A 27412-nucleotide genomic window follows, 5' to 3' on the forward strand; every position below is an offset into this window, starting at 1 on the left:
AAGCTTCCTTCTAATTCAAAGAAAAGAATAGGGAATATGTACCTTGAGATTAAATTTATTATACAATACTTCACTGAAGTAACTTCAAGCCAGTTATCTCAAAGAATATACATGCAAAATAAGATACTAAAGCCTATATGTAATCTCAAATTATTAAACAAATTGTAGGAATATAGTTTTACACTGCTTTTCCTTTCTAAACTGCCGCCATTCCTCTGCATCCTTTCAGCTTGTTCTGAGATCGGGGCAGGCAGAGGAGGAGAGGGCTGAGGAGAGAAGCAGAAGGCAGGACAGAGGAGACACGTGGAGGCAGAAGGGAAGGAGCAGGAGAGAGCCAGAGGGTGAGGGGCTGAGGCGAGAGTTAGCTCCGCCCACCCCCTGACATCACCGGCAGCAGACCCGGAGCTCCCCCTTAAAAGGGGAGGGGCTAAGGATCGCAGATCAGCTTGCTTTCAGCTTGTTCTGAGATCGGGGCAGGCAGAGGAGGAGAGGGCTGAGGAGAGAAGCAGAAGGCAGGACAGAGGAGACACGTGGAGGCAGAAGGGAAGGAGCAGGAGAGAGCCAGAGGGTGAGGGGTTGAGGCGAGAGTTAGCTCCGCCCACCCCCTGACATCACCGGCAACAGACCCGGAGCTCCCCCTTAAAAGGGGAGGAGCCAACGCCGCGCAGCCGTTCGGCGCGCGGCGAATGCGAGCGGCAAAGGCGCTCGCCTTAGCGAGAACGCCTTTGCGAAGGAGCCTTGAGAAGGAGCCCAGGCAGCCCAGCAGCAAAAATCTAACTAAGGTACTTTTCTTCTCTTCTCACTCTTCTCTCTCTCTACTCTTTCAGCTAGCTGCGCGCCAGGCACCACCCATATGCACTGTGGGACATAGGAACAGGATAGAAGAAATGGAGGCAGTAGGAGCCCAGCAGAACTACCCAGTATACTGCATCGAATGTCATATGTATGACTACCTCCCCTCCGGGAGGCGGGCGTACATATGCAGTCGATGCCAGGAACTGGATAGCCTGAAGAAGGAGGTCGGGAGACTGCAGGTTCGAGTACAGGAACTGGAGGGACTCTGCACCATAGAGCTGGGCAACGGAAGACACAGCCAGAGAGGACCACATAACAGAACAAGTTAGGGAACTCGAGTTCATCGAGGAGGCCTGCAGGATGGTGGAGGCACAGGACCACAAGCACATCAGGAGGGAACTAACAGACGGACGACAAAATCCACCAGACGCCATGGGAGTAGGACCTTGCGGAGAATCTGGACAGGCAGATGAGGAGGAGACCCGACAGAACCCGGAGGAGGGACTAGAGGACTGCACCACCGATACAGACCTGAGACCAGACAGACAGTTGAGGAAGGGGAGATCTGCTATCGTGGTGGGAGACTCAATCCTGAGAGGAGTGGATAGTCACATAGCTGGAGGGAGAGAGGACCGTCTAGTGACATGTCTCCTGGGGGCAAGAACGAATGACGTCACCGACAGAATCGAGAGGATCCAGGAAGGGGCCGAGACGGAGGAGACAGCTGTAGTAATCCATGTTGGAATCAACAACGTCAGCAGGAGGGACTACAACAGGACTGCACTAACCGATCAGTTCAGGATCCTGGGGAGGAAACTGAAACTGAGGGCAAGGAAGATAGCCTTCTCAGAGATCCTGCCAGTACCTAGAGCGGACGCAAGGAGGCAGAGCGAACTACAAGTAATAAACGGTTAGCTCAGGAGATGGTGCAAGGAGGAGGTTTTCCTTTTTGCATGGAACTGGACAACTTTCCTGGGAAAGAATAAGCTCTACAGGAGAGACGGACTGCATCTGAGCACGACTGGGAAAAGGATGCTGGCACGCAACGTCCAGAGCGTCATTGATTTGGCTTTAAACTGAGGAAGAGGGGAAAGCCGACAGTCGATCTGACACATCGGACAAAAGTATCAAGTAAGGATACTGAGCAGGGACATTGTAAAAGAGGGCTGGGGACTGAGTGGGAACTTTTGGGAAAAGGACCTAAGGATACAACACAGGGGCCCAGGGCCATGGACATAGAGCAAGGACATTGTAAAAAAGGGATCGGGACTGAGAGGGAACTTTTGGAAAAAGAACCTAAGGACGCAATGCAGGGGACCCGGGCCAAAGATATTGAGCAAGGACACTGTAAAAGAGGGCTCAGGTCTGAGTGGGAACTTTTTGAAAAAGGACCTAAGGGAGAATTGCAGGGGTCTAGTGCACGAACAAAACTGGCAAGCAGCACTAATAGAGAACAACGGAATCCAGAGGGACAACCAAAAACAGGAGAACAGGCTGAGGACAAAACAGACACACCACAGGAGGAGGATGACCGAGACGAGGCTTGGGGGTCTGGCAACTCACGAGAGGGCCAGGAGCACCAAACCACGAGGAAAAACAGCAAGAAAGGCGAACAAACGGGACTTACTTTGCCTATACACTAATGCTAGGAGCCTAAGGGCTAAAATGGGAGAGCTGGAAATCCTAGCCAGCAAAAAGGGCTTAGACATAATTGGAGTCACAGAAACGTGGTGGACTGATGACAATGAATGGGATGTGGCTTTACCAGGATTCAAACTCTACAGGAGAGAAAGGTCACACAAAAAGGGTGGAGGAATAGCGCTATATATAAAAGATTCCATACCTTCAACCAGGATGGAAACAACAGTAAGGGCGGACGACTTGGAATCACTATGGGTTAAGCTACCAGGAGGAACTGGAGCAGACATAAAATTGGGTCTGTACTATCGCCCACCTGGACAAACGGAAAAAATCGACCAGGATCTAGAGGCTGAACTGAGGCAGGTATGCAAAAGCGGAAGTGTGGTGGTGATGGGAGACTTCAACTACCCGGGAATAAACTGGAGTATTGGGCACTCAAACTGCATGAGGGAGACCAAATTCCTGGAGGTCACGAGGGATTGTTTCATGGAACAGCTGGTCACGGAACCAACACGGGGTGATGCCACTCTTGACCTAATCCTCAACGGACTAGGGGGACCCGCTAAGGAGGTGGCGGTACTAGCCCCACTAGGAAACAGCGATCACAACACGATCCAGTACAGGATAGAAATTGGATCATCAAAGGTGAAAAGAACTACAACGACTGCACTTAACTTCAAAAAAGGGAATTATGATGCCATGAGGAAAATGGTGGGAAAGAAACTCAACGACAGCGCAAGGAAGATGGAGTCCGTAGAAAATGCCTGGACCATACTCAAGGGCACAGTGCACGAAGCACAGAACCTGTGCATCCCCAAGTACAGGAAAGGGTGCAAAAAATATAGAACAAAAAACCCAGTGTGGATAACAAATGCAGTGAAAAAGGTGATAAGTGACAAGAAAGCATCATTCAAAAAATGGAAAAAGGACAAAACAGAGGAGAACCAAAAGGAACACAAAAAACACCAAAAGGAGTGTTATCGAGTGGTTAGGAAAGCAAAAAAAGAATATGAAGAGAGACTGGCAGGGGAAGCAACAAACTTCAAATCATTCTTCAGGTACGTTAAGGGGAAGCAACCAGCAAGGGAGGAAGTGGGACCCTTGGATGATGGGGACAGAAAGGGAGTGGTAAAAGAGGAAAAGGAGATAGCTGACAGGCTAAATAAGTTCTTCACGTCAGTTTTCACGAGGGAGGACACAACCAACATTCCGGAGCCCGAGGAGATCGTAAAAGGAGAGCAGGATGAAAATCTGGTCCAGCTAGAGGTGAGCAAGGCGGATGTCCTCAGGCAGATAGACAGGCTAAAGAGCGACAAATCGCCAGGTCCGGATGGCATTCACAGTGTTCTCCCCAGCGCTTTTCAGCCGGGCGCTCCGCCCAGCAAATTTACATTACCGCCCGGCTGTCATCTGCCGAATCCTGCTGCCACCACTGCTTAACGCGCAGGCTGGAGAGCCGCCGAAAGACTCCCGCCTGACTTTAAACAAAACAAAACCCAGCAAGCACTCAAACCCGGCTTCCCTCCAAAACCGGAAGTTACATCGGGGGGGGGGGGGGGGGGGTAGGGAAGAGAAGCCGGCACGGGCCATTAGAGCCCCAGAGATGCGGGAGATAGGCCAGCCACGGAGGGAAGCTTACTTGCTCTTGCTTACTTCGGGCCTTTCTCGCTGCCGGGTCCTGCCTACTTTCTGTTTCCGCGAAGGCAGGACCCGGCAACGAGAAAGGCCTGAAGTAAGCAAGAGCAGCAAGTTGTAAGCTTCCCTCTGTTGCTGACCTTTGGGAGATAGGTCAGTGACGAAGGGAAACTTGCAACTTGCCTTTGTCTGTAGCGAATCTGCCGGGTGTGGGAGGGGGTAAGAGAAATGCTGATGATGATGCTGCTGTACCCAATAGGGGGAGGGGGAAGAGTCATGCTGCTGCACCCAATAGGGGGGGGAGGGTGAAGAGAAATGCTGCTTCTGCTGTACCAAATTGGGAGGAAAGAGAAATGCTGATGATACTGCTGTACCCAATGGGGGGAGGGGAAGAGAAATGCTGCTGCACCCAATTGGGGAAAGAGAGGGAAGGAGGAAGAAGGAAGATCAGGAAAAGAAGGAAAGAGATGCAAAGACCATGGGAGGGAGGGAAAGGAGATACCATAACATGGAGTGGAAAGGAGAGATGTCAGGGCATATTGGGGGGGGGGGGGAGCAGGGCCGGATTAAAGGATGGGCACAGGCCTAGGGCCTGAAATGGTCAGGGGGGCCCGTCAGTGCTGTGCTTTGGGGCCTCACCCTTGCTGGATTCGCTGGCAGCAGCAGCAGCCTCATCATCATCCCAGGTGCCCCCCCCAAAACCCAATCCAACCCTCCTATCTCTCCCTCCTTCCCTCATCAGTGACATGCCAGAGGGAATCACGGCAGGAGAAAGCCCTGAAGCAGCCTGCTTAGAGTAGAGCAGTGCTGTTTAAAGTCTCATGATGGGAGGGAGGGAGAGATAGGAGGGTTGGGGGGGGGGAGAGTAGCAGTGCCCCGGGTGCTCGGCCTGGCGTCATGAACTTCTTCGGCTAGCAACAGTATTTACAATTCACTGCTGTTGCCAGCTTCAGGCCTTCCTCTCTGCCGGGTCCTGCCTACTTCTGTTTCTATGAAGGCAGGACCCGACAGAGAAGAAGGCCCGAAGCTGGCAACAGCATCGAATTGTGAATGCTGCTGCCTGAAGAAGTTCATGATGCCAGGCCTTGGGTAACAGAAGGAGCAAAGGGAGCAGAGGGGGAGAGACTTGCTGCACCCAACTGGAGGGAGAAAGAAGATGAGGGAGGGAATGAAACGAGATGCCAGGAATTGGAGGGAAGGAGGAAAGTATGCCAGACCAAGGGAAAAGGAAGGGGGAAAGGAAGGAGAAAATGTCAGAGCACGGAGGGGGAGGGAGAGATGGAAGAAAAGGAAAGAAGTGAGATGCCAGAGAATCAGGAAAGGAAAAATACCAGACTGTGGGGTGTGAAAGAAAGAAAGGAGAAGAGAGAGTTGCCAGAGCATAGGGGACGGGGTGTTGACAGAGAGAGAAAAATGGAGAAGTGGCAGAGCTGAAATCAATCATGTACAAAGGAGAAGAGAAGGGGCATAGGATTTATTGAAGGAGCATAAGAAGAGGGAAGATGTCATATGGAACGGGGAGAGGGCGGACAGTGGATGGAAGGAGCTGATGCTGCATGGAAGACAGAGCGGACAGATGCTGGCTAGAAAGAAGAGTGAAGACAAGATGATTAAAGCAGAAACGACAAAAGGTAGAAAAAATTTTTTGTTGCTTTATGTAGAATCAAGTAGTACTGTATCTATTGATTAAAGTTTATAAATAGGAAATGGAAATAAGGCAGTTTTTTGGGGACTAAACCCCTTTCCTCAGATCAGGACAGGATACCATAACAGCAGGTGTGTCCAAATGGTCGAGCGCGATCGACCAGTAGATCACAAAGGCAATGTGAGTCGATCGCGTTGCCTTGGCAATCTTTTTCTTCCTGCCTCCCTGAGCCAGGCCAGACGCATACAAGCGCCGGACTCACAAGACTTCACCTCCGACGTCAATTCTGACATCAGAGAGGAAGTTCTGGGCCAGCCAATCGCTGCCTGGCTGGCCTGGAACTTCCTCTCCGATTTAAGAATTGACATCAGAGGCGAAGTCTTGTGAGTCCGGGGCTTTTACATTCCTGGTCTGGCTCGTGGAAGCAGGGAGAAATCGGCATGGTGCTTAGGGGGTAGGGAAATAATCGGGGAAGTGGAGAAATTGGCGCGATGGCTTGAGGGGGCAGGGGGAGAGAGAAAGAAAGAGAGACAGAAAGAAAAGGGGAGGGGCAAAAAGAAAAAATATTGGATTTATAGTCAGAAGAAGGAAGTGCAAACAGAGACTCATGAAATCATCAGACAAAAAGGTAGGAAAAATTATTTTATTTTCAGTTTAGTGATCAAAATGTGTCTGCTTTAAGAATTTATATCTGCTGTCTATATTTTGCACTATGGCCCCCTTTTACTAAACTGTAATAGGGTTTTTTAGTGCAGGGAGCCTATGAGCATCGAGAGCAGCGCAGGGCATTCAGTGCATCTCCCTGCTCTAAAAACCAGTATTGCGATTTAGTAAAAAGGGAGGGGGGTATACTTGTCTATTTTTGTATAGTTGTTCCTCAGGTGACACTGCATAGAATCGTCTGCCTTGACCTCTTTGAAAACCCGCGGAATATAAATGATAATTAACATTTTCTCTGCGTAGTGTGCTTTGTGTTTTTAAAAAAATTTTATTGTTGGTAGATCATTTTGACTTGGTCATTTTAAAAGTAGCTCACAAGCCCCAAAAGTGTGGGCACCCCTGCTGTAGAGCCATTTCTTGTATGACTGGATGAGCTATATTTATCTTTTTTTTTAGTTGTTTAAATTCATGCAGAAATAAATGGCTAGATTGAACCTAATGACTTCATTAATGCCTTTCCCTTTTTTAAACCTCTATACCATTTGAAAGAGGGCAAATACTTCTTAAATTTAGTAAAAATATTCTGGCACAAGTATCAAACCTTAAAAAAGGAAGTCATATTGAGCATTGGAAAATAATAATAATAATTAACTAATAAAAATAGTATACATTTAGGGCTCCTTTTACTAAGTTACGATAGTGGTTTTAGTGTGCGCTTAGCGCTCGGAGGAATTGCCATACGCGCTAGATGCTAACGCCAGCATTGAGTTGGCGCTAGTTTTCCCACGTAGCGCAGGGGTTTGCGCGCGCTAAAAATGCTAGTGCACCTTAGTAAAAGAGGGGGTTAATTTTCCCCACCACCAAGTTTCCCCATCCCGCCCCACCCGGCTACTTTTTCATGCCACCCGGCTGGAAAAAATTTCTGGGGAGAACACTGCATTCACCCAAGGGTACTCAAGGAACTAAGGAACGAAATAGCTGAGCCACTTCGACAAATATGCAACCTATCCCTAAAAACTGGAGAGATTCCGGAAGACTAGAAAATAGCAAATGTCACGCCCATCTTCAAGAAAGGCTCAAGGGGAGATCCAGGAAACTACAGGCCAGTGAGCTTGACCTTGGTCCCGGGAAAGATGATGGAAGCACTGATTAAAGACAGCATCTGGGAACACATCGACAACTATGGGCAGCTAAAGTCGAGCCAGCATGGCTTCTGCAAGGGCAGGTCATGCCTCACGAACTTATTATACTTCTTTGAGGGGGTAACCAGCTAGGTGGATAAAGAGGAATCCATAGATATAATTTACCTTGACTTCCAAAAAGCCTTCGACAAGGTGCCACACGAAAGACTACTAAGGAAGCTATGGAACCATGGGGTGCAAGGGGAGGTCCACTGATGGATCAAAAACTGGCTGGCGGACAGGAAACAGAGGGTTGGAGTAAAGGGACATTACTCAGACTGGCAATGGGTCACAAGCGGAGTTCCACAGGGATCGGTGCTGGGACCGCTCCTATTCAATATATTCATAAACGATCTGGAGGCAGGAACAAAATGTGAGGTTATTAAATTTGCAGATAACACCAAACTATATCGCATGGTCAATAACATGGAGGACTGCGAAGATCTCCAAAATGATCTGACAACACTGGAAAAATGGGCCAAAAAGTGGCAAATGAGTTTCAACATAGGGAAATGCAAGGTCATAATATAGGGAAAAAAAACCCGGTGTTCACTTACAAAATGGGGGGATCAGCGCTAGGGGTGAGCGACCTTGAAAGAGACCTGGGAGTGATGGTAGACACAACATTGAAGGCATCGGCGCAGTGTGCCACGGCCTCAAGGAAAGCAAACAGAATGTTGGGTATCATTAAGAAGGGTATCACGACCAGGACAAAAGAAGTCATCCTGCCACTGTATCGTGCTATGGTGTGCCCGCACCTGGAGTACTGTGTTCAGTTCTGGTCGCCGTACCTCAAGAAGGACATGGAGGTACTTGAGAGGGTCCAGAGAAGAGCAACTAAGCTAATAAAGGGCATGGAGGACCTCTCATATACTGACAGACTGAAAAAGCTAGGGCTTTTCTCCCTGGAAAAGCGGAGACTTAGAAGAGACATGATAGAAACCTTCAAGATCATGAAGGGCATAGAAAAAATAGACAGGGACAGATTTTTCAAATTAAGGGGATCAATAAGTACAAGGGGGCACTCAGAGAAATTGAAAGGGGAGAGGTTTAAAACAAACGCCAGGAAGTTCTTTTTCACACACAGGGTGGTGGATACATGGAACGCGCTACCAGAGGATGTGATAAACAGGAGCACGCTACAGGGGTTCAAGGAAGCTTTGGATAGGTACTTGGAAGACAAAGGGATTGAGGGGTACAGATAAGAGTAGAGGTAGATTATAGGGATGGGATTAGAGGTAAGTTACAAAATTAATCAGGGACCACTGTTCAGGCACTAGGCCTGATGGGCCGCCGCGGGAGCGGACCGCTGAGCAAGATGGACCTCTGGTCTGACTCAGCGGAAGCAACTTCTTATGTTCTTATCCCTAATGGAGCATAATACAGTAGAGTTACATTTCACAATGGAACCACAATTGCAATGCAGGACCTTACATACTGTGTAACTCATTCTGTCAATTTTGCCTAACTTACTTTTGGGCAGCAAACGGATGACTGTGTAATTTTTTTGCATAAGCCCCTTTTAATTCGAGTACAAATTTCATCACAGCACATATAATTTTTCAATGTATAATACATACCGGTTAGTGCTGAATTTAGGTGTTTTCATTACTGGGTTCTTAGCTCTTATTTCCAAAATGTCAATGTAATGTGGCTGCCTTGCTAAACCATTATTCAAAGTAGAGAATACATTGTTTGTTATTCTGGAAGACACATCAGGTTTTATTCTGCTAGTTTGATTATTATTGTCCTTATCTTTAATTGTAACTCCTTGAAAACTATTAGCCAACATTTCAGCATCTTTCCATGAAGTGTCTCTGGATCTGTCTCTCAGGTTTTGAGAGTTATTCCTAAAAGTCTGCTGGTCAGTTCCAAGGTAACTGTTTGTGACAGTTTCTTGCCTGATTTCACTGTCAGAAGTGCTTTCGTGGTCTGTTTTTGATTTTACTTCCATCTCTTTCCCACATTGTTCATCACTTCTTTGTTTTAAATGGATTTTCATATCAAACTCTAAAGAGCTTTTAAATGTCTGATTTATTTGGTCACTTTCATTATAATCAGAAAGGTTTGAATTTTTTAGTACTTCTGTTTTTTCACTGTTCAGATTACAGTACTGCTCATCATCCTCTTGGGCAACTGTGCTCCCTTTACCTTTATTAAAATGTTTGTCCTTTGTCTGAATCTCGAGTTTAATAGCAGACAGCAGTTCTGTTGTTCTTTTCAATTCCTCTTGTTGAGCTATGGCAAGTGTCACTTTTTCAACAAATTGCAGTATCTTTTTCCCCTTATCTGGGAGTTTATGCATAAATGTCCTAAAATATAAAGGGAAATGAGAAAACTTGACATACTTTAGATTCATAGCTTATTACCTAATCTATAACACACAAATATATAGTAACCATGGCTTTATACCACATTGTATCATTAACGCTTATGAAATCAAAGGGAAAAAAATTCCTTGAATATTATCCAGGTTCATAGGCAATCTAATTTGCAAACCTTCAAATTTATTCTATACGTTACATCGAGTTAAGTCCTAATTGGCTAAATCATCAAGAGGTTTCAGGAAACTCCTTGAGGAATAAAAGCATGAAACCTATATTAGGAACGTTCTAGGACCACTAAAACGAATCATTTTAAAAATAAGAAAGATCCGAACACAAAGTTTACGAAACTAAACGGCTACGTCCAACGACTCGTTATCATTAATTCAGAGAGAGAGGAGCAGAACCCCCCAAAGCACATCGCGGCTTCTCCAGCCCCTTCTCACTTATCAGCCAGAAGTCGCCGCTGCCGCCGCAGTATATCCAGCAACTCCTCCCGGCTTTTGGCTCGCAGATCCCCGGCGCTGTCTCCCACCGTAGACATGACACTCGAGGAAAGGCGGCGGCAGGCTGAAAGACACCAGGGAAAATGTTACACCACCGCCCTCATGCACCTCCAGCAGGCCAGTGTTTTTCAACAGTATGTAGCTGCGCACCGGAAACCGCCATCTTAGCGGAAGTCACAATCAGCCTCAACTTTATTGTCCAAAGGTGGAGACCAGCAGCACGGAAGACATTGGGGGACTGTTTTCAGAACTCATAGTGTGCCTAGCAGTTTATTGAGAAACGTGTTCTTAGACACCAAACTCTTCTCAATGGCATTATTAATAACAAAAAAATAAATTCATTATGAACTAAAAAAATAAAAATAAAATATCAGCATAGAGAATTCTTCATTATTAAAAGGGAGCATATCCAAATTACTCATATAAAGATTGTAAAGAAGAGGAGACATTGGAGCCTTCAAACCAGTTCAAAACGTGACATGAAATCCCTAATTCAGAAAGTTTATAAGGCAATATTTTATGGTTTACAGGGTTCAAACGATGCCGAGATATCAAATTGCAACAAAACTGCTTGAAACTCTACCCAATAACTTTCTCCCTCCCCAGGTTTGGTATTTCTTCCTCCCTTTCCTACTGCGAATCTGGCACCTCCAAACTTGCCATTAGTAGCCAACGGCAACAGTGAAGAAGACAGGCTGCCTTTGACTGGCTCTGTGCCCATCACATTTCACCCACAAAAGCTGCATCAGATAAGGAAGGACACCCCAGAGAAAGGCTACAGGGTCAGTTGGAGGCAGCCCGTCTATCATTCCCACTGCTAGCAACAACCCACGGTGAATCTGAAGGACTCTGGTGAGTGAGGAGAGGGATAAGAGATCCCAGACCAATGGAGAGAGGAAAGAAAAGAAAGACAGAGATGCCAGACTGCAAGGAATGTACTGATCTAACAGCAAACAGAAAATCCAACACGACTGCAGGCAAATATCGGAACTAAGAACAAAAAGCAGAGACAGCAGTGATGATGTACAGGACACCAAGACTTTATTGAACAAACATAAAAACATGAAACAGTTTGTATCCAAAAAGGACTGATAAGATAGGACCCAACACGGTCTGAGTTTCAAAGAAACACTCCTTCCTCAGGGGTCCTAGCGCGTGTGGAAACAAAATAACCTGATGGACAACTGAATAAAAACAATGACTACCGTCAGTGCTCTTGCACGATACAGGGCCAAGAGCACTGATGGTAGTCATTGTTTTTATTCAGTTGTTATCCATCAGGTTATTTTGTTTCAAGGAAGGAGCGTTTCTTCGAAACACGGACTGTGTTGGGTCTGGTCTTATCAGTCCTTTTTGGATACAAACTGTTTCATGTTTTTAGGTTTGTTCAATAAAGTCTGATCTAACAGCAGGCAGCCCCTACCAATGAGAGGCCCTGGGTTTTCGGCAGGATCACTCAATGGTAGCTACACCCTTGGACAGCACCCAGTAACATACTGTGTGCTAGCTGGAATGTGCAGTCCAAACCCAGTCTCCACCCATTTCCATCTCAATAACATACTTTGCAGTTAACATATGAATTAGTATGTGCTGGCATGTCAGGAAGGCATCATTTAAAGCAGTGGTCTCAAACTCGCAGCCCGGGGGCCACATGCAGCCCACCAGGTACTATTTTGAGGCCCTCACTATGTTTATCATAATCACAAAAGTAAAATAAAACAGTTTCTTGATCATATGTCTCTTTAGCTATAAATTACAATATTATTATTACTAGCTTTATAGCCCGTTACATTAACGGGTGCTAGAATATATGTGTTTGTCTTTATTTCTTTCTCTCTCTTTCTCCTTAGCCGCTTTTTCCTGTCCATTCTCCCTTATTTTTACCTCCCCTGTGTCCACCACCACCCCTTCATTGCTCCCCTTATCCAGCAGCAACCCTTCTCCCTTTGTTTTACTTCCCCCCTGTCCATCAGCACCTCTTCCTGCTCCCCCTGTCCAGCAGTAAGCCTCCCTTCATTTCCCCCCTGTCCATCAGCACCTCTTCCTGCTCCCCATGTCCAGCAGTAGGCCTCCCTTCATTTCCCCCCCCCCGTGTCCATCAGCACCTCTTCCTGCTCCCCCTGTCCAGCAGTAGGCCTCCCTTCATTCCCCCCCCTGTCCATCAGCACCTCTTCCTGCTCCCCCTGTCCAGCAGTAGGCCTCCCTTCATTTTCCCCCCCTGTCCATCAGCACCTCTTCCTGTTCCCCCTGTCAAGCAATAAGCCTCCCTTCCTTTCCCCCCCCCCTGTCCATCATCACCTCTTCCTGCTCCCTCTGTCCAGCAATAGGCCTCCCTTCATTTCCCCCACCCCTGTCCATCATCACCTCTTCCTGCTCCCTCTGTCCAGCAATAGGCCTCCCTTCATTTCCCCCACCCCTGTCCATCAGCACCCCTTCCTGCTCCCCCTGTCCACGGGAGTTAGTACAGGGCCGGTGTCTGCCATTCTCCCCAGAGTCCTTGCGCCCCCCCCCTTCCCATGGACCTGACTACCTACCCGGCGATTCAAGCAGCGTGTGCAGCAGTCTTCACACGCTGCTTCGAGTCCTTCTACTGCCCTGATTTACTCTGGCACGTCCCTGATGACATCATCAGAGACGCAGCAGGGCAAATCAGGGAAGTAGAAGGGCCCGAAGCAGCGTGTGAAGACTGGTGCACACGCTGCTTGAATCGCCAAGGTAGTCGGGTCAGCGGGAAGGGGGGTGAGCGGAAAAGGACTCGGACTCGTGTGGTCTGTTGCGGAGGGTGGCCAGGCTCCATTTCAGCCGCAGGGAAGGCTCACTGCCCCAGCTCCTTACCCGTCCGCAGCCCGGGCCAGGTCTCCCGCGCTTTCTCAGTGGCCCGGCTCGTTCGGTTGTTTGGTTTTTTTTTGCTCTCAGTGACGTAATACTCGCGCATGCGCACTTGTCTTGCCACATCCCGACAGAAAAGGGATCAGGGAACACGCGAGGCAAGTGCGCATGCGCGGCTAGCATTTTATTATTTAAGATTAAAGCTTAGCCAAAGGGAAAGATTTATAAACTATAAAGAGTTTTACTTCATGCAAAATTATAATTTCTTTAATAAGATGTTAACTATTTTTTCTGAGGCCCTCCAATTACCTACAATTCCAAAATGTGGCCCTGCAAAGGGTTTGAGTTTGAGACCACTAATTTAAAGCATTCATACACTAATAGTGTGCATTAATTCACACACAAACTGCTTAGCACACCTTTAGTAAATCAAACAAATACTTGCATCTTATAGACTAACTAAATTATCAAGACATGAGCTTTCAAGGACAAGAGTACACATCACTAAACACTCATTGTTATTTCTAAGATCTAGAATTAAAAAGTTATATAAGGAATGTATGTGGCACGAATATGCTGGTAGAGAAAAGCCACGTGACACAATTACCATTCAAACATTCAAGCAAACCCTTCTTGTTGGCATTCTGTTATTACATACTATGGGCTGGATGCACAATGCTTTGGACAACCTGGCAAAGAAAGCTGGGATGGGAGCAATTTTCTTTTGCCAGGCTATGTTCAGCACAAAAGCATACAAATCATATGATGATAATTGTGCATTGTAGCCCAGTAAAAAAGGGAAATGTTCTTGATGCCTGCTCAGAAGAGCAAAATGATAGGCACAGCTCCTCCCTCTCCCTCCCTCCCCTCACAGGCTCCTTCTCCTGCGCTGTTGCTCTCCCCTGCCAGTTCAGCTGACCGCAGCTCAGTAGATTGGCAGCTCCAGTGAGCCCTGCCAGCTCAGCTGTTTGCATCTTCCCCTGCTGGCTCAGCTGATCACACCTCTGGAGCCCCAATCATATAAGCTGGCAGGGAGAGAGCAGGGCTGCAGGCTCTGCTGTGGTGGTTTGTTTGTTTTTTTAGCTGCTGTTGTACGTGTGTTGTGTGTCCCACAACCGTTTTAGGCACAGGACATACATTTGTACAACACATACACAACAGGTACTGGCAGCTCCAGACCTGTTGTAAAATATTTCCTGGTAAGAGGTGGGAATTCCCTTCTTTTCCCTTTTGAGCATTACAAGGATCTAATGCATTTACATAGGGTTCTAGGTGGCTGCTAACATTATCAAAGAGCCCTTTTGATAATTAAAAATGGAGTTTCCTTGCAAGTAAGATTGTTTTTAACCACTTGTAAGGAAAACTTTTGAGTATTTGGGCCTCAGTCTGACCAATAGTCCATCTAGCCTAGTATCACGTTTCCAATAGTGGCCAATCCAGGTCACATGTACCTGGCAGAAACCCAAATAGTAGCAACATTTCAACAAGTACATGAAAGAAACCAAGTCTATATAATTCTGTTCAGTCTTTTAGAGGAAAAAGTACACAAACATGCAACACACATTAGGAACTTTAAAGAAACTGAGTGGAAATTAGACACATTTAATTAATATGGCAATCTGCAAAGAAAAGTTATTTGTAAGTTTCAAGGCTTATTTTGTTGGTTTTGTTTTAGGGAAAAATAAATGCATAAAATTATAGTAACATAGTAGATGACGGCAGATAAAGACTCGAATGGTCCATCCAGTCTGCCCAACCTGATTTAATTTTAATTTTTTCTTCTTAGCTATTTCTGGGCAAGAAACCAAAGCTCTACCCGGTACTGTGCTTGGGTTCCTACTGCCGAAATCTCTGTTAAAACCTACTCCAGCCCATCTACACCCTCCCAGCCATTGAAGCCCTCCCCAGCCCATTCTCCACCAAATGGCCATATACAGACACAGACCGTGCAAGTCTTCTGTAGCTAAAGGCCAAAATAGCTTTCTGTATTGAGTTATTGTGCCTCAAAGCAGCATCCTAAATGTAACAAGAGAGCGACTCTTCCTGTTCAAGGGTTCTGCCGCCAAAGACAACAATTGAAGACAAGGCAATGAGCCAAAGGAATCACCTAATTCTGGCATTTTGCTTTCATTATTTGCACAAGCAGACTGCTATTACATATATCTATATTTACCTACATACAAATATTTAATCTATATTTTTTACTCTGTCTATTTTAGCTCTACATGATGTTAACACAAAGTATTTTTGCCAAAACTGGTGAAAATTTTTTTTATTATTTCAAGTAACCATTATTTTCGAACTATCATGCAGGAACAGACTATGTCAGTGATGGTGTAGCATCTACAGTAAAGTAGCATATACATAAGTGTTTAATACAATATATTGCAAATGTTACAGTATTTTGATATGAAAATATTGCTTTTAAATATTTAACATTGTTACAGCCTGATGATATTGAAAAATAGTGCACTTGTTAAAAAATAAATTTTGCAGTACAAAGCAATTTATATTCTCCAGTGCGCACATCCCTTGAATACATCCGTTTGAATACAGGCAGTATATTTATTTAATTCATTTTCTATTCCATTCTCCCCAATGATATAATGCTGTACTTGTACTTGTTACTAATATTTATTTTTCGCAAACACAGCAGAAAGGTAAGTTGAAAATCTTTTGTTTCATTAGAACATGGGCTTGCTACTGGAATTAGCAATATGCCTTCCAGCACATTTTAAAATTGTTTATAAGCACCTAAAACTAATACAATTTAGGCACTTTAAAGTAAATTAACACATGCTGAGGTTAACTCTTCTATTTGTTAAGATGACTGTGAGAAGAGTATAGCGAGAGCCTGGCCATCTAACAAGGCACAGGCTCCAACATACATATCTTAACATACTTCAGAGCACTTATAAGGTTTTTCATGTGTAGATGCTTTATTACAAATACTTTAGGAATTATAAAAACAGTGCTAGCAGAATGCTCCCTTTTGTCCCACAACATGATTCTCCCATTGTTGTTTAACTATGCACCCAGCAGTACGATATAGGAATTAAGAGGTAGAAGGTCTGTCGGTTAATGGAGTAATATGATTAGTTAAAATACCTCCATGGTGTTTTACACTATGAATATCTGAAGCAAATACTCATCAGAGTCTCTAAAACTGAAAAAGCAGTGCATTTCAAACAAAACAAATTTCACAAAGCACTTTTTTAAATCTACCCTCTTCAGACATAACATAAGTAAACATAAGAGGCGTGATTAATACACATTTTTCTGGTGGGAATTGGGAAGAGAGGTTTTGTATTTTGTTATTCAGTAGTTTAGATTCTATCAGATTTTAAAATGACACTCCCTGTTTCAGAACAAAAAGAAATAAGATTCCTTTTTTTTTTTTTCACTAGACTTTAGGATATATATTGACTAGCTTTTGAAGTCAATACCTTCTTTGAATCAGAAAAACAAGACACAGGCCTTTTCTGATCCAAAGGAAGTACTTCCTTTGAAAGCTAGCCAAAAAAAATGTACTAGGTTAGTCCTATAAAAAGGGCATTACTTATGGTTTTTTGTTTCTCTTCATTATTTTGAAAATAGACTAAGATAGATACCACATCACTTTATCCCTGTTTCAGGAAATCATTTGTTTATTGTAGCCTCTGATGTAGAGATGTTATCATTAAAAGACAAGTATCATTTAATGGCATCACAAAATTTAAAAATGTACAAGTTGATTGTGCAATAACCTTGTAAAATGCAACTGAACTTTATTTGTCCGGTAAGACTGCATTAGCAAATTTTGTATTAAACTTGCACAAATTTGAATACCATATATACTTGAATATAAACTGAGATTTCCGGACCCAAAATAGGAGTCTTGGTTTATATTTGGGTCCTTAAGTCTGTGCACTTCCCTGCCCCCCCTCCCCCGGACCCAATGCATGCCTCCAGTGGGCCTGCCTTAAGCCCTAGTGGTCCAACAGTTAACCAGGATAGAAATGATCCTTCCCGCATCCTGTCCTGGCCAGCTGTTAACCACACCACTTCCCTCCCACCTCCCGGACCCATTGCAGGCCTCCTATGGGCCTGCCTTAAGCCCTGGTGGTCCTGCGGTGAGCCTGGACAGGAGCGATCCTTCCCGGGTTCTGTCCCAGCCAACTGTTAACCACCCCACTTCCCTCCCTTCTCCTGGCCCCCTCTCCATCATAACATTTGAACCCTGGTGATCTAGCAGTGAAGCAGGGCAGGAGCAATTTTTTTTCACTTCTGCCCCATGTGGAACCACAATCAGAAATGATGTGCAAGTTCCTGGGGCAATCTTGTGAGACCGTAAAAACTCATGAGACTGCCCTGGGAACTTGCACATTTTCTGATCGTGGCTCCGCATGGAGCAGGAGCAAAGAAAAATTACACCTAATCCTAATTATCTGAATCGGGTACTCAATCCAAAGATTTGTTTTGAAAAGTCCAGAACTGACCAATGAAGATGGCATAAGAAGAAAATGTCATGATAATTTTTGTGTCTTTTTCACCACAGACTGTTGTCTTTTGTACAGTGCTGTGTACGTCTGGTAGTGCTATAGAAATAATAGTAGTAACAGTAGTTTTTCAGGCAAATATTGATTTTATGTGTCCCTCTTTTGATCAAGAAGGTAAGATGTTAATAAAGAGGATTTAATAATGTTAGTATACTGGACAAAAGTTTGTAGTTACAATTCCAGGTACCAAATCGAGTACTATATTAAATATTATAAAAATATCTTGTGCTGAATTGATCCCTTTACTAAGTAATACTACCATTGTTAGTTCAAGTAGTAAATTTCTTTCTACAAACTAGAAAGATGCCTTGTGAATTGAAACAAGTTGTAATGAACCCATTTTAAAAACATCAGAGGGAATAAAATTTTTATTCTATTGTCCCATTTTTAATAGACTTTTAGAATATGTGAACAATTATTGCATGCATATTTTTCAGTCTGGTTTCTTTAGGGATTATGGAATGGTAACTCTTGGTATCTCTGATGAGGATGAACAACTTTACATGGAAACTGATAAAAGGGAGCCTATTGATATTTCTGGACTTAACTATTAATCATGTAATGTTACTGGGTTGATTGAGAGATACAGGAGTGATAGAGTTATCTCTTGGGCAGAATGCAAAACATATATTTGTGTACTGAGAAGGAAGTAATAGGTTCTTATCTCGATAATCCCCTTTCCTGTACAACAGCATGATTCCTTACTGATGGGTTGTGTACACCGACTCATGAGTTGGATTTTAGAAGGTAATCAATCATTTTTCTCAGCTTCATCTCCTCATCTCCCTCTTCAGTCTGTACCAAAGCAAGCGATAACCCCTAAAAGAGGAAATGATAACATTGCTGTTTTTTTGTTCCTATAAGCAGAGTAACAAACATTGCAATTACAAAACTAAAGGTGGAACCAACTCGCCACCTACCTGAGTGCAACAGTACTAACAATTGTACAGCTCTGTGAAAGCAGCATGCAGCGAGCAGTGAACTCTAATCCAATGCCTTACAATAATTCTCTTCTTCTCTTTTGAATGCCATGAGACAAGCCACTGGAAATTCAACCCAGACTATTATTCAATGAAGTCTGTATCCATTTCTGACAGGGCGGGGCATAAGAAATTGTATGCTGTTCTACAAGAAAGAGGATTATCGAGATAAGAACATAATCCTTCCTTCCTTCCTGTGCAAACTGTATATGATTCCTTATGGATGAGACATACCAGAGTGGTCTAGGGTGGGACAGGTGAGCCTACAAAAAGCACCAAGGACCCAAAGGCCATGCCCACTTGTGCTAACATGTCCTTATTGTAAAACTTCTTAAAGGTATGAAGAATGGACCATGTGGCTGCCCTGCAAATTTCATCAGGCGGCACTGCCCTGGACTCTGTCCAAGAAGCTACACTTCTAGAAGAGTGAGCTTTCAAGACCACTGCAAGCTGTTTACCACAGCCAATGTATGCCAAGGAGATTGCCATATGAATCCATTGGGAGATAGAAGTTCTAGAGCAGGGGTGCCCAATAGGTCGATCGCGATCAACCGGTAGATCGCTAAGGCAAAGTGAGTTGATCACGGAGCCCATCCCAGGCTCTGTGATTGACTCGCGTTGCCTTCACAATCTACCGGGCCGATCAGCCTTCCTCTCCCTGACGTCAATTCTGCCGTTGCCTTCACAATCTACCGGGCCGTTCAGCCTTCCTCTCCCTGACGTCAATTCTGCCGTCGGAGAGGAAGTTCTGGGCCAGCCAATCGCTGCCTGGCTGGCTGGAACTTCCTCTCCGACGGCAGAATTGACGTCGGGGGAGAGGAAATCTGATTAGCCCGACACTTCAGGGGATGAAAAATGCCATCCAAAAAAAAAAAGTCTGTGTATTTGCTCTTCCTGCCTTCCGCAGACCAGCAACCGACCAAGGAAGCCGATCTCCTCTTGTGGAAAGGCAGGCACAAACCGCTTGTCGCTCCAGCCCAGTGGGATCTTTGCCACATCCCCTTCCTGCCCCACGAGCAAGGCAAAAAGACCAGTCTCCCTCCTCTCTGTACTGCACCGTCTTATCAGCACTGTTTGCCTTCCCTTCCAATCTGAGCGCTGGCCAGCACTCACGCTTAACTCCCTCCTCAGTATCCGGGCGCCGCCGGACCGCGGGCCGCCGGACCAATCAGCAAGCAAGGCTTTCATCTGTGTACGTGCTGAGCTCACTGCTCAGCATGGCTATTTCCCGCCGCGACGCCGGACTTGTAAGCTGCACGCCTGCATCGTCAGAATTTAGGTAGGCTGTTTTCATCCCCGTGGGAGTCCCGTGGGCCAGGGGGCGTCCCCGTGGAAGTCCCGTGGGTCAGGGGGCATCCCCGTGGGAGTCCCGTGGGTCAGGGGGCATCCCCGTGGGAGTCCCGTGGGCCAGGGGGGGAACCCGCGGGATCCCCGCGATCCCCGTTCCCGTGCAGACCTCTAGCTGAAACACAAGTAACCTTACTTCCTGATTAACATGGAATGCCAAAACCACCTTAGGCAGAAAGGAAGGCACAGTGCACAAGGACACGCCTGCTTCCCTGAATCTGAGAAAAGGCTCTCTGCACAATAATGCCTGCAGCTCAGACACCCTCCTAGTCAAAGTGACTGCGACCAAAAACACCATCTTCACAGACAGATCTATGATAGAAGCTTCTGATAAAGGTTCTGAGGGCCTGTAATACAATATTAAGATTCCACATTGGAAGCGGCTGCCTCACTGGAGGAGAGCCTCAGTGCTCCCTTCAGGAATCTGGAAACATCTGGATGAGATGCTAGAGATGCTCAATCTATTCTGGCCTGGAAGCATGAAAGACTAGTTACTTGAACTTTAAGAGATTCAACTGACAAGCCCTTCTCCAATCCTTCTTGACTGTGGGATCTCCACTGTCCCCCATCCTTTTTAATGTTTACATGACGTCATTAAGTGTTCTCTTTAGGTCCAGGTGAATTCTTTTTACATATGCAGATATTTTTATACTACAAGAAGTTAGTCCAGATTTAAATAACTTAGCCGCTAATATTGTTCTTGTATTAATTACCAGATTGTTAGTGGTAAACTCTGACCATGATGAAGTTAAACTCTGTGAAGACTAAATTGTTGTGCTTATGGCCTGATTGTCTGAAACTTCCTAATAATATTTTTGTAGACTCTGGAAAAGTCTTATCTTTTGAAAAATCATCAAGAATATTGGGTATTACACTAGATTCTACATGATCTTTTCAGCAACAGATAAATACAAGCGGCATTCAATAATTTATCTACCTCAGTAGGAAATAAAATCCAGGGCTACGAGGACTACTAATCCCTGATGGGTCGCTATTCTGTGAATGACTCGGCCTATCATCGGCCACTGTTTGTACAGCAATTCTCTTGCTGGCCAAAGTTGTACGAGAGCATCCATTCCAACGCTTCCTAATCCAAATCTTCAACTGAAAAACTCAGGGGCTTCTCTTTTTGTCTTCCCGCCCCCCATCTTACAATGCAATTGAACTCTCTTTGTGCCCATTCCACTGGATCCAGGGTTAAGTGGCTTGAGCATTGTCCATTCCCGCTACATCACCTGCTGGTGGACTTTTGCCCACTGAAACAATTGAGTTTCCAGCTTCAGAGAACTACTCTGCCTGCCTGTTGACATATGACACTGCTGGAAAAAGCAGAAAGCTAACTGAATGGCTCTCAACTCTAGTCTGTTTTTGGACCATATTTTCTGCGATGTAGCCATCGGCCTTGCACTGGGTGACCCTTGCAATGACCCCCCCTCCCCCCCAAATCGTAGAAACTGGCATCCATTGTTAGTATCACCCACGACTCTATGGAGCTACTGAACCTTTGTCTAGATCTTTGATAGGACCTTTGTGACATAGCTTCCATAGACCCATAACTGGTCTTCTGTAGCCAAAAAAGGAATCATGACAAGAACTGCCTGATCTTCGTGATTTACTGTTACACTTGTCATCAAGTCATCCAGTCCTTTGCCAAAGACCATTTGCCCATTAAAGGGGATTCTGCTCAAAGTAGCTTTAGATGCTGAATCTCCCACCCACTCTCTGATCCAAAACATTCCACAGGCGGAGACTGTATAAGCTGAGACTTTATTCATAACTCTGAGCAAATCGTAGATAACGTCAGCCATATAATCCAACCCTGCCAGGACAACTGGGGGGCAAACTGCCTCCCTCCACGCTCAGATTCTGGCATAGTATTTTGTGGCAGATTTGCACCACAAAAGATGCAGTGACCGCTGCCTTAAGGTCTAAAGTCAGTGCCTCAAATTGCCTTTGGAGGACCAAATCCCCTCTGCTATCCTTCTGGATCACGCCCCATTCACTAGTCAGTGAAGTTCGTTTAGTAACCTATGCTACCAGCAAATCCACATTAGGTGGTGTAAACAATTGCTGAAATGCTGAAGCCATGGGATACAATTTTCTCTTCACCCTTGCCCTCCATTAAGGGACCTTCTAGTGCATCCCAATGCTCCATTATCATCCTGGTAATCTCTGGGTGAGAAGAGAAGCACATGGACTGGGCTGTGATTTGGTACTGTTTAATAGCGAAAGCTGAGCAGCTGAGACCTATGGGGACTCTAGATCCAACTCCCGCAAGGAAACTGTAATAATTTCAGTTAAATCAGATGGTTTGAAAAGTCTTCACCATCTTAGGAACCTCTCCCTGGTTACCACTGATACCTGGCTGTCTGCCCTAAACTGTAAACAGAATCCTCCAAAGATGTTGTTTTCTTGGAGATCAATAGCATATAGTGTCCGACCCCAAATCATCCTAGTCCTTTTCTGACTTGACCTTTGGTTTCTGCAGCTCCACAGACTGTGAGGGGGCTTCACCCCAAGGAGGTAGCACTCTGTGCACCTTCCTGCTGAAATCCTATAGGTGTTCATTTATATTTTTTGGTAGGCTGCATACATCATATTCACAAAATTGGAGTCAAAGACCTGACCAGGATCCTCCCAGGACCTCTGCCAGTCTGAAATTCACTTCTTCTCAGTGTCAGGTGCTTCCACACAGCAGTGCTTCACTGGTGACACATAGCCACGGTTTAGGGGCTCTAACAGTGTTTTGAGACCCAGCTCTCATGCTTTCTGCAACTAATGACCCAGAGGGACCAGAGGCTCCCACCCCTCCCACCGCCTTGTGTGCCCTACGGTGCATGGATGCTCCTCAGAAGCCCATCAACACAAACTTCGAACGATATAGGGTTAAAACCACCTGAGTCAATTGCAATAAATTTAAATCAAAATTGAGGTGTTTTTGAGGCAGATAGAGGCTTTTAAAACAAAATTGAGAAATCCAAGATGGCTGCCACAGCAGTGTTTTAGTGCTTAGAAACAGCCCGTGGAAGTAAAACTAAAGGTTTAAAAATGCTGAAAATAGGATTTTAGAGGTGGGGGACCCTCGAGATAACCCCAGAAAACCTTAGTTTTGCAGATTTCTGAACCACCCTGATTTTCTCCATAGACAGTAATGAGCTGTACGCAGAACTGCCATGTGGTGTGCTTGCATTAGCTTCTCTGGTAGCTTCACTACAACTGGAAATTGAGAAGGAATTTCTACCTCAGGCAAGCAAGGGTAGCTCCAGCGGCTTGTCTTTTTGGGCTGTCTTTTATTCAGGTTCCAAAACCTGAAACCCTCGACCCCCTCATGCTCCCACACAATTTCTTTTTTTGGAGGGAGGGGAGGGAATGCAGCTAACCTTTGCCAAACCTCCCAGCCAGTCATGGGGTCTAATCAGCCTGTGCTCAAGCACCCGACTGTGCAGGGGCAAGCACTGCTCCCAGACAACCTATCCCGAGCTCCAAGTGTTAGAGCAGGACAGCCAGGCAGGTGTGCATTTAAAAGTGTGGCCCCCCTCCTGGCTACAGATATTGTTTTACCCTTCTTCCAGGTAGAGCTGTCCCAGGACTACTGGGAACCTTTTAGATCAGGGAAGCCTCGAAAAAGATCAGCAAATTAATACCCCATCTAGTGCAGAACAGAGGAAGAGACACTTTTTCAACTTGCTTGTAGAAGTTAAAACTGAAGAGAGAGGATACTGCCCAGGAAGGCAAGGAGGTGGAGCTAAGAAAAATGATTGATGCCTTCTTCAATACAACTCGCAAATTGGGGTACACAACCCATCTGTAAGGAATCGTATGCTGTTTGCATAGGAAGTCAGATTTGTTGTCTCTAAATGCAGCCTTCCTCAAAGATTAATGTTATTTGCCATTGCTATTTAACATCTACCTACATCCATCAGTATCTCTTATTTTGTCTTATGGTATCTCTTGCCATATCTACACAAATGATATTCAAGTGAGGATTTCTGTAGGTAGAGATAAGTCAGACATACAAAAATGGAATTGCCTGGAGATGACAGCAGATTAGTTGGGGTCTATCAAGTAAGTCTGAACCCAGGTAAGACAGTGTTATAGTATAACAGAGTGATGAGGAAGTTAATGATTGCCCCATTTTGGGGGAAGAAAAAATATTAACATGTCATAAGTAGGCCTGTAGTCTGGATGTTTTGCTAGATGAAAATCTAACTTTGGAAATTCATTTGGGGAGAGATCAGATCATCCTTGGCATTGCCCAGACTCCTAAAATGGCTGCAGGCTTATATTCCAACATCTGAATTAAAAAACTTTGGTTCATGCCATTATTACTGCTAGGATTGATAATTGTATAGCGGGGAGGGGGGGGGGGGTTGCTTTCTAAAAGAGCTTTGTGTTTTTGTAAGCAAGTAAAGACATGGTGCTTCACAAGAGTTTTTGGAAGATGTAGCCAGTTTGGGGCACAGGGCAGATGTAGTAAGATGCAGTGAAGGATTTAGAAACTGAATTTATATTTTTGAAGTAAGACATTCGTTAGATTTTATATTATTTTTCTTTTTCATCAAACATTTTTGATGATTATGCATCAAATACAGTAAATATTCACAAACAAGAATACAGTTTTCATATACTTCACTTATGTTCTGAAAATCTTCCCCCTTGTCTAGTTCCATATGGATGCACAGGCTCACGGAACAGAGAACAGAAGAATGCAGAACTGGTCTATAGTTTCAAAATAAGACAAAAATGATGTTTCAGAGACTGTTATAGGGGAAAGTACCCTCCAGGGATTCAAGACAAGGTTAGATAAGTTCCTGCTGAACCAAAACGTACGCAGGTAAGGCTAGACTCAAATAGGGCACTGGTCTTTGACCTAAGGGCTGCCGCATGAGCGAACTGCTGGGCACAATGGACCACTGGTCTGTCCCAGCAGCGGCAATTCTTATGTTCTTATAGCTATCAATAATTGCAAAATGTTACTTCCCCCCAGCATTACAAAAATAATTAAAAAAACATTCTAGTTAAGGAAATGCTTCAACATAGCAGATTCAAATGTTGACTACACTAAAATGCTTTTATACACGTTTATAGTGATGCTATTGTATATAATATGCACTTACAGAAGATTAAGGCATGTTGCCTTCTATAATCAGAGGTCTTGTGCAGGTCAAGAACTAAAATGTTCCCCTCCTGCTCCTGAGCGCCACAAGTTGCTTCCAAAAAATATCCATTGAGGGTCCATTTGTCAGTCAGTACTGCCTTGCAATAGCAGAAGGAAATAAGTCCACTTATGCTTAAAGCTAAGTTAAGAGCTTATCTGTAATCTAGGATATATGTCCCATCAAAACGCACAGCCTTGTTAGGATCCCCACTATTTCAGAGGCAAAAGAGGTAAAATTTCACTGCAGAGAAACCAAGCAAGATTAAAAAAAAACAAAAACATTTTCCCATAATCAGCCAGACTGGACTTGCTTCCTTCTGCCACTGCAGAGCAGAAGTACCAGACCTGAAAATAGTGTCAAGATTCTAAAGAAGAGCTCGTACTGTACAACTGCACCACTACATCCACATTAAGGCTTTGTTTCTGGCGTCAAAACTTGGTCACAGCTTTATTTACAAACCAATTCATAATTTTAAAAATGTAACACATAAATCATCATCAGTTCCCCAATAGGTTTACAAGTGACTAGATGGTGCCAGACTTTTCCATTCTATGAGAAAAAGAGACCAAAATTTGTGACCAACTGACTTTCCTGCCTCATTCACATCAAGCCCCAACCAATCAGGTTTGAGGACCTACTATATAAATACAAACTGCAGACCTCGCAGCACACCCTGAAAAAAACGACAGCATGATGGCTGAAACTTTGGTTCAATCTGACACAGTGAGACCCGGAAACCTACAACAAGCATGATGCCAGCTGCAGAAATCCTGAGAGAACAAACAATGAATCAGAGTGGGTTTTTAATAAAAATACAGTATAGTTGAATAAGACCTGAAAAATCTTCATCCCCAGGTCCTCCCTCCTCCCCTTCCCCACACACAGGGAGTAGACAATGAACAGGCAGCCCGTGCCAGAGGAACACAAACCACAGCAAGGTTACTATAGGATACAGAGGCTGCCAAGATCAGACAAAGCAGCTGACCCTCTCAGCACTACCTGCTCATAGATGTAATGTAAGAACACAACCCACATTCCCCATAATTCCCAATCCAACTCACCTTCCCGACTCTGCCCTACTCCTACCCATCAAGGCTTTAAATGCAGCCAAGATTTGCACTGGCTGTGCTAATGTTATCTTTTTAAATCTCCTGCTCTATACCCAGAAAAAGTAAAAATTGTAATATGGAAACAGCACTCATTAGAACCCTCAAAAGTGTTATATAAAGTTACTATGAAAGTCTCTCACATATTTGTATATATCTTTGATAAAATATACATTATTGTATCATACCCATATATAAAGTCTCTGGCACTGGCACTGGTAAAAACTGGTTTAAAACTGCCAGTAATCCACAGAATGCTTCAGTGTCCCATCATCAACTTAGGGCAATTGCAGTGGATTACTACAGCAATTCCCTGGGGAGTAGACAACTGCAAACCTTTAGCACTCTACTGCAGTACTGCAATAATTTTACAGCTCATGCTACATCCATAAGCCAATAGGGGGCAAAAACTGAAGAGGTTCGGTACTGTAGGTGAGCATAAGCCGCAGTCTTTTATGTCTCAAAATGTTGCAAACCTTACAAACAGGCTGCGTTACTAAGCTCTAGGCACACATACCAGAAGTTAGTAGTTAATAACAGTGTATCCTTGCACTATAAATGCAAGATTCTTTTTAATTTCAATTTGAAAATGTAATTGTGCTATATATTACAGACCATTCTAGAGCTCATGCATAAAATGCAGTTTGAAAAGCATATCCACTTTTTTCAGGGCAGGTATACTGTTAATTGCATCTTCATTGCTGACAATAAATTCCAGCTTCCTTAAGCAACGAAAGTCTGAAGTGGCAATATCAGATATCCCATTACCAAACATGTTGCATTTTTGAACAAGTTGCCAAGGGATCCCAGCAGATGTGTTACGTAGGTTTAGTCCTGATTAAAAAAATGTCTTTTGGATGTCAAGTTGCTGAAGGCCAAGACATTTGCTCCATTCAAGATTCAATATTTTTCATGCTCAACTGCAGGGTCCTCATATATGGAGTTTTAGAATTCTGTGCAGGGCTGGAAAATTCCCAGGTTCCATTATTTATACTCTCACCATTTGTTCTGTTGAGAGATGAGAGAAAGTAAAACACCTACTCAGAAGGTGGTCAACAGAAAATTC

The 27412-nt window shown here is 44.6% G+C and overlaps 1 protein-coding gene across 3 annotated transcripts in view; it reads right to left on the reverse strand.

The window, feature by feature from the left end:
* The window catches only part of MYZAP (myocardial zonula adherens protein), a 174744-nt gene that overhangs the window by 2016 nt on the left and 145316 nt on the right, over window positions 1–27412 (reverse strand). For 2 of the 3 annotated variants that reach the window (XM_033919899.1, XM_033919898.1), the window contains one exon: window positions 24592–27354. In XM_033919899.1, coding sequence (XP_033775790.1) covers window positions 27240–27354 — 115 coding nt within the window. In that variant the 3' untranslated portion in view covers window positions 24592–27239. Of the gene's footprint in view, window positions 1–9137; window positions 9870–24591; window positions 27355–27412 lie in introns of those variants that run through there. The other variant, XM_033919900.1, reaches the window with a different exon arrangement.

The sequence above is a fragment of the Geotrypetes seraphini genome, chromosome 14 (assembly GCF_902459505.1).
Source record: "Geotrypetes seraphini chromosome 14, aGeoSer1.1, whole genome shotgun sequence".
NCBI classification, from domain to species: Eukaryota; Metazoa; Chordata; class Amphibia; order Gymnophiona; family Dermophiidae; genus Geotrypetes; species Geotrypetes seraphini.